The following is an 8152-nucleotide window of genomic DNA, read 5'->3' as shown; positions in this document are numbered from 1 at the left end:
CCCGGCCCACCCCGCGCCGACCCTGTGGGGGTCTGGGGGGCGCAGGGATCCGCCCAGCAGGTCTCCGGGACGCCCTGACTCCCTGACCAGGCTGGCGTGCGGGAGGCACAACGGCTGTCACGCACAGCCACACAGACGCCTGTGGGTGCGGCAGAGTCCGCCCTGAAATCAGCTGTGTGACCTGGGGTACGTTAGGCACCCTCTCTGTGCCCTCCTGTGTCAAATGGTCACACAGCGAGACCGAGAGGGCCTGACTACGCCCGCGCGGTGGAAATGTCCGAATTGAACCCAGGGCCTTATGCATGCTGGGCCAGTGCTCTGCCACTGAGCCAAACCTGCAGCCCATTTTTAGAATTTTACTTTGAGGCAGGGATCTTGCTAAATCATCGAGGATGGGCTTGAACTTGGCCGGGATGACAGGTGTGGACCCCTTGTCTGGCTAGGACTGCCCTTCTGACCTGCTCCAGGGCCTCTCTGGAGCAGCGGTGTTTCGGGGCCCGGCTCTCCCCGACGCCGCCCTGGGCACTCCACACAGCGTGGCACTCACGGGTTGGTGGTGGACAGGATGAACATGGAGCTGTAGGGCGGCATGGGCTTGGGGCCGTCTTCGCCGGCGGCGTCCTCCTCCTCCTCCTTCTTCTCCTCCTCTTTTTTTGGCAGTGGGTCTGGGTTGGCGTTTTTATTCACTGTGGGAAGCAGAACAGGCAGTGGCCTCCTGCTGCGATGTCCCATCTGTCCTCGCATGGAGCGAGGATCCAGGCACCACAGGGTGTCAGCCGTCTCTCACAGGACCCTCCTGGGGCCTTCTGTTTACCTGCAGTACTGGGGACTGAACCCAGGGCCTTCACACTGAACTGTATCTCCAGCCCTTTTTATCTGAGACAGGGTCTTGCTAACTTGAGGCCGGGCTCAGATTTGAGATCCTCCCGCCTCAGCTTCCTCCGGGGCTGAGATTATAGACCGCTGTACCACCACACCTGGCCAAGGTTGATACTGTATAATCCCCATCTGACAGATGAGGACATCAAGGGACAGAGAAGTAACTTGCCTAAGGCCACACAGCCAACAAGGAGTGTAAGAGCCTGACTGAACCAGAGCGACTCCATGTTGATCAGCAAACGACCTAGAGACTGTCGCTCCCCCCATCCCTTATAGGATAACTAATGATTAATTGTGAAATGTTAGGTAACTGCTTTGAAGTAGCTGGGAAACTAAATGGAAACTGTAGTGAACACAGAGACCCAACACAAATCACGCCACTCCTTACTTGCCTGTAGTTGAATGTTCTGAACATTATAATCTAAGTTGTAAATGGAGTAATGGATAATCGCTCTGCTGATCATTAGTACATGACGGTCAAGTATATGCTTGATGACCACCAGCTCAGATCAACTGATTCTTTGCCTTTGTCCCCTTCCTGTAAGTTTTGAGTGTAAACCCCCCATATCCCTATATAAAATGGCCTCTGATTCTGAGCTAGCCGCCTCTCTGAGCTACTTGGCTTGGGGAGTGCCGTCTGGCCAGACTAATAAAGGTCTATTTGCCAACCTGCCTGGTGTGTTCCTTCCTGGGTGACTCTCGCTGTCCGACAAGCTCCTGGAGCCTCGCTGAGCTTCTGAGCCCAGCATCGTGAAGGCCTCTTGGCTGTTCATGCTCCAGGAGTAAAAGTGAGACTTAAATTTTACAGGAGTAATAGGGATTTGACCCCAGGCACTCTGGCCCCAAAAGGCTTCTCTCAGTCTACTGGGACCCTTGTAGATATTGCTACTATTAATATTATTTCAGTGGTACTGGAGACTGAATTCAGGAGCCCCTGTTACTGAGCTACACTCCCACCTATTTGTTTGTTTTGTTTTGCTTTTTTACTTTTTTTTTGTTGTTGTTGTTATCAGGGATCGAACTTGGGACCTTGCAGTTTTGAGGCAGGTGGTGGAACCACAGAACCAAACCCCTGGCCATTTTTTACTTTCAGTCAAGGTTTCACTAAGACCCAATTCTTTTCATTTTGAGGGAGGATCTTGCTAAGTTGCCCAGGTGGGACTAGAACGTTCCCCTTTTTTTGGGTACTGGGGATCGAACCTCAGGATCTTGCACTTGCCAGGCAGGCATGGCACCACTGAGCTAAATCCCTGGCTTGAGACTTGAACTTTCAACCTTCCTGCCTCAGCCTTCCACGTGGTAGGATGACAGGCTCTCAGCACCAGGCCTGGCTTCATCCTCAGTCCTCTTTAAATCTTGAGACAGGGTCTCAAAAACTAAGTGAGACTTAAATTTTACAGGAGTAATAGGGATTTGACCCCAGGCACTCTGGCCCCAAAAGGCTTCTCTCAGTCTACTGGGACCCTTGTAGATATTGCTACTATTAATATTATTTCAGTGGTACTGGAGACTGAATTCAGGAGCCCCTGTTACTGAGCTACACTCCCACCTATTTGTTTGTTTTGTTTTGCTTTTTTACTTTTTTTTTGTTGTTGTTGTTATCAGGGATCGAACTTGGGACCTTGCAGTTTTGAGGCAGGTGGTGGAACCACAGAACCAAACCCCTGGCCATTTTTTACTTTCAGTCAAGGTTTCACTAAGACCCAATTCTTTTCATTTTGAGGGAGGATCTTGCTAAGTTGCCCAGGTGGGACTAGAACGTTCCCCTTTTTTTGGGTACTGGGGATCGAACCTCAGGATCTTGCACTTGCCAGGCAGGCATGGCACCACTGAGCTAAATCCCTGGCTTGAGACTTGAACTTTCAACCTTCCTGCCTCAGCCTTCCACGTGGTAGGATGACAGGCTCTCAGCACCAGGCCTGGCTTCATCCTCAGTCCTCTTTAAATCTTGAGACAGGGTCTCAAAAACTTCCTCAAGCTGCCCCTGACCTTGGGATCCTCCTGCCTCAGCCACCTGACCTCCTGGGCTTGCAGGCGTGTGCCACAGGCTCTTGTAGACTTACTTCTTATCTTCCTTTGCTCAGTGAGTGCCGTGTGTGTTCTGCACAGCCTGGCTCCCGGGGCCTCCTCCAAGCCCCCCAGCCTACTTCTACCAGAGGAACCCCCGTCCCCTCATCTGGCGGCTCTGGCTCCCCAGGGAGTGCAGGCTGGGGACAAGTGCCCGACACCTCACCTTGCACGACCGTGTGGTTGAGCGGTGACGGGCAGGCGGGTGCCATGTCCACCGTGGTGTGGTCAGGCTTCCTGGCAGTCTTGGCTGAGTTGGGCTGGGTGCTGCTGGGGTTGGTGACGATAAGGCTGTTCTCAGGGGTCTTGGGGGGCCTGGGGTTGGCCGGGTTCCCTGGGTTGTTGGGTGTCCGGCGGCTGGCAGAGTTCTGGGGGTTGGTGGTGGCCACAGCAGATGGGTTGGGCGTGGGGCCAGGGTCTGCGCTGGTCCCCATCTTGGCTGGGCTCTGGGGCAGCCCTTGGTGGCCCAGACCGTTGTGGGAACCCACCGACTCCCCAGTGGCCAGCTTGTTGTTCCTCATGTTGTCGATGTCTTCGGCCAGTGGTGGCTCCTGACGGCCCAGGTCCTGCTGGATGGGCCGTGTAGTGGACAGGTTGGGGCCGGACAAGGGCGCCCCAGAGCCCTGGTTCTCTCTGCGAAGGTGGACCAAGGGGAAGAAGGAATTAGGGTGGGACCTGTCTGTAATGCCACTGCTAAGGGCACATCGTGGATGTCAGGAAGGCGTGTCCAGCTGGGTGTGGTGGGCATGCCTCTGATCCCAGCTCTGTAGAAGGCTGAGGCAGGAGGATCCCAAGTCTTAGCCCAGCCTGGGCAACTTAGTAACTTAGTGAGCTCCTGTCAAAATGAAAAATAAGGGTCCGGGGATTTTGCTCAGTGGTTCGGTGGCCTGCCTTGTAAGTGCAAGGACCCGATTCAATTCCCGGTACCAAAAAAAGAAAAAAAGAAAAAAGAGCTGGACTCATTTCATTTTTGCTTAGAGTGCAAGACTTGGCCAGGTTTCTATAAATCCTAATTTCCCCACCCGCCTCCTAGCACTGGGGATTGAACTCAGGGCAGCTACATCTCCAGCCTCCTTTTATTTTTTGTGACAGGGTCTTCCTAAATTGCCCAGGCTGGGCTTAAACTTGTGATCCTCCTGCCTCAGTCTCCAGAGTATCTGGAATCACAAGGGTGCACCATCACGCCTAGCTCAAACTCTTTTTTTCTTGTCATTATTCCCTAAACAAATACATCACAACACCGATTTCCACAGCATTCATGTTATGTTAGTTGTGATAAGTTGCCTAGAGTTGATTCCAGAGTCTACCAGAAGAGGTGCTGTGTTTGGAGGAAATACAACACTAGTTAACAGAAGGGACTTGGGCTCTGGAAGCGCACCGATGGACTCTGCAATCCAAAGGGGTTCCTGGAAAGCCACTCCTGGAGGGTAACCAGGGACAACTATGCCATCGCCATTTTCTGGTGACAACTCTGAAGCAAAGAGAGGTTGAGTCTCAGCTCAAGGCCACATAGCAAAGTACCTGCTCCTAGGGAGGCAGTGTGATGGGTGTAGGCTGAGTAGCTGGGACAAGGACCCGGAAGCATTTAGGGAAGCCTCTCACGGGGAAGCACAAAAGGAGAGTGCAGACAACAGGCAGGAGAGGCTGGCAGAGCATGGAAGCACAGGAGTAGTGGTGCAAAGGCCCCGGGGCCGCCTCAAGCTTGCATTCAGAGGATCCAGAAGACTGGAAGAGCCAGCAAAGCTATGGCAGGTGGGAGACCGGTACCTCAGTGGCTCTAATATTTCCTGCTGCATGGCCAGAGATGAGAAGCAAAGCCTGAGAGCCCAGGGCACTTGGAGAAGGGGACACAGATGTGATGGGTCCTCACTGGGCTGTTCCCAGTTCAGTGCCCGCAGGGACATCTGCTCCACAAGGCCACTCAGGGTCTTGCTATGGCACACAGGCTGGCCTTGAACTCACTATGGAGCCCCGCTGGCCTCAAACTCACAGCGATCCTCCTGCCTCAGCCTCTTGAGTGCTGGGATACAGGCGTGCACCGTCACCCGTGGCTAGGTTCTCTTATCTCCAACCCTACCTTCACTACTGCTCATCAAACCCGGCCAGGCCCTAGCACTCAGCGACATATCCGGCCTGGTCTACTTTGGACAGGATCTCAGAAGTTGCTCAGGCTGGATTCAAACTTGTGATCCTCCTGCCTCAGCCTTCCTGAGTGCATATTTCTGATAGAGAGGGAACCTTCCCAGGACAGCAGACCCAGTTTGGTTGTAACCCTAAGGGAATCCGATCCTTTGGTTGCTATGCGAGGAGGGGAGAAATACCACTTCCGTGACCCCGAGGCCAGTCATGGCGATGCGTTCCAGAGGGGACAGCATGGTGCAGGGGTCGGAGCCTCAGTTCCATGGCCTGGGCTCTGGGACTTGGATTTGCCTCCTGGTGGAGTTGCTGCCGCTGTTGCCGTGAGTTTTAACAAGCGAGGCTCCAGGGCCCACTGCCGACCTTGGGAGCTTCCCACCTCCTGCCCAGAGTGTGCCGAGGACTCAGAGGCGGGCGGTTTCCCCTTCCTCTGGGACCAGGTGTGCCAGGATGGTGTGGTGACTGCACAGTGCCAGCCAACCCCTTCTGGAGGGGCTGGGAGCACCGTGCCTGGTGTGTGCTCAGCCCGGGGACCCAGCAGGGCAGTCACAGGAAGCAGCCCTGTGTCCCCACCACCCAAGGGTATCATGCATTCACTCAGTGACTCCTGTAACAGCTGCCATATGGGGTGGGTTATCAGGATCGGCCCCATCTCACAGGGGAGGAAACCGAGGCACAGAGGCACACTTGCCCCAAGTTTAGGAAGGGCTGAGACAAGTACGGTGTGCTGGCAACACACCTGTCATCTCCAGCACTCTGGGAGGCTGAGGCAGGAGGACTGCAACTTTAAGTCCAGCCTGGGAAATTTAGCAAGTCAGTCCCCTGTTTCAAAATGAAAACATAAAAGGCAGTAGGGGATGGGAGCTCAGCATGAAGGTGGTGGATTCAATACCTCCAGCACCAAGGAGGGAGGAAGGAAGGTGAGCTGGACGCTGGTCCTAGAGACTTCAAACTACATAGCATTATGAGCAAGGGAAACAGGAAGGAATGATTCGCGTGCCTGGAGAAAGCTGGTTGAGGAGGCTGGTGAGGGGCCATGGGGCACTGTAAGAATCTGGGTATTAGAGGGTGACACAGCGCCCTTCCTGCTCCGGTGGGGGTGGCTGCCCTAGAGTCGGATGCAGCAGGCCTGGGCATCCAGGGCTGGCCCAGGTCAAGCTCAGTCAGGCAGCAGCCAGGGAGAGGCTGGTGCTCTGGGGTCCAGAGAATTTTTTTTTTTTTTTTTGAGGCCCAGGCTGGCCTCAAACTTGTGATCCTCCTGCCTCAGCCTCCTGAGTGCTGGGATTACAGGCCTACGCCACCACGCCTGAATTTTATCTTTGTTGATCTTATTACTATGTTTTCAAGTGCCCCATCTTGGATTCTTTTCCTTTTATAATGCCTGAGTCACCTGGGCATGGTGCTGTGTACCTTGGGAGGCTGAGGCAGGAGGATTGTTCAAGCCCAGTAGTTTGGGGCCAGCAACACAATGAGACCCTGTCTCAAAAAAAAGCAAGTAAAAAGTGTCAAATCTTCATGAAGTTTTATTTCCAATGAACACTGGAACTTTTAAAAAATCAGACAAATGAAGTGTCTGTCTCCTGGCTCTGGGGTTGGACACGCTGATTAGTATTCTCCCCCCAGCAGTAACTTCCAGGTTTTGAATAGGTCAGACCCACTGAGGCCCTGGGTCTGGAAGGAGGGGGATGCTTCCCTTCTCTGGAGTGGAGGGTGGGGAGCAGGGTCTGGGAAAGCAGGATGTTTAGCATGCTCCTGCTGCCGGCTGCCCTTGGGAAAATTCTTTCCCCTTCTGAGCCTCAGGTTCCCCATCTACAAAAGCAAAGAATCAGAGTGGACAAGCTATAGGCTCTTTTCTATGTCTACTGCTGGGTCTTAATAATCTAGTAATAGGTGACACTTATTGAGTGCTATTACTGCTAAAATAATATTTCAGGTCATGGTGATGTACGCCTGCAATCTCAGCACTCAGGAGGCTGAGGCAGGAGGACTGCTGTGAATTCCAGGCTGGCCCAGGCCCTCCAGCACTTTCAAAAACCACTCCCTGGTACATTATTAGGGATAGCTATTCAATCTGTCCCTGTCCTCCTGCCTCCTCCAATCACCACAGCTGACACACAATAACAAGGATGACAATCACAGTCATATTCCAAAGAGGGATCACAATGAGAGTAATTACTGCCATCAGTTCTTACTACTAAAGAGTCCTGTGCTAAACACTTCAGTCCACTTTAATCTCTCCAGGGGCCTCTCACTCCCCTGAGGGATCCAGGGTCCTGGGGACCTCATATCATGGTCTCTGTCATTTTTTTCCTCATGCTCCACGCCCTGCAAAAGGGTTGTCTTGAGTCGACCCCAGGACCTTAGCACATGCAACTCAGCTCCCTCTTCCCTCCTGTAAGCCCAACTCAAGACTCCTGCTTGGCACGGTTTCTCAGTCATTTCCCAGAAAGTCTCTGCTGGAATTGGAAAGTGTATCCCTGAATTCACATGCTGGTAATGTCCCCCCCCTTCATATACTGTCGGGGTGGGGCTTTGGGTAGGTGATAAGTGGATGAAATCATGTTGGTGTTGGTGGCTTTGTAAAAAGAGGATGAGACTTGAGCTTCCACGGGCTGTGTCTCACACAGGACGCCCTCACACGTTCACACAGGTAGCGGCACTGTGTCCTTGGGTCTCACAGCCTCCAGAAGTGGGAGTCAGATTTAAAAAATTGAGGAGGGGGGCACTGGATTCAATGCCCAGCGCTTGCTCGCTGGCACACAAGTGGGAAGGGACCAAGAGGTGGAGGGAGGGGATGCAAAAAGGACAAGACGTGTCATGCACATGCACCGACTCCCACTGCGAACATGAAAATCATTCTGCACTAATAACAACAAAAATTAAATTAAAAGACGCGCAAGCTTCAGCACCGAGCCTTTCCCGTTTCCCCATCCGGGAATCGGGGCCATGATGGGTAACTCCTACCGAGGCGAGGCAGGACATCGCCCCGTGCGACCCCGCCCGGGCCCCACTCACTTCCGGCGCCGGTGTCTGCGCTCCTTGTCCTCCCTGCGCGCGTCACCGTCGTAGG

At 53.5% G+C, this 8152-nt stretch overlaps 1 protein-coding gene across 1 annotated transcript in view; it reads right to left on the bottom strand.

Moving 5' to 3' along the window:
- Cacna1a (calcium voltage-gated channel subunit alpha1 A) overlaps nt 1-8152 on the bottom strand; it is a 179279-nt gene that overhangs the window by 61513 nt on the left and 109614 nt on the right. The window contains exons 20-22 of the mRNA XM_033757319.1: nt 8098-8151; nt 3113-3579; nt 548-686 (exon numbers count right to left, since the gene is read on the bottom strand). Of these exons, the coding sequence (XP_033613210.1) occupies nt 548-686; nt 3113-3579; nt 8098-8151 (660 nt within the window). The remainder of the gene's footprint in view (nt 1-547; nt 687-3112; nt 3580-8097; nt 8152) is intronic.

The sequence above is a fragment of the Fukomys damarensis genome, unplaced genomic scaffold, assembly GCF_012274545.1.
Source record: "Fukomys damarensis isolate Sample0158 unplaced genomic scaffold, DMR_v1.0_HiC HiC_scaffold_30, whole genome shotgun sequence".
Classification (NCBI taxonomy): Eukaryota; Metazoa; Chordata; class Mammalia; order Rodentia; family Bathyergidae; genus Fukomys; species Fukomys damarensis.
This window is presented reverse-complemented; position numbering and strand designations above follow the sequence as displayed.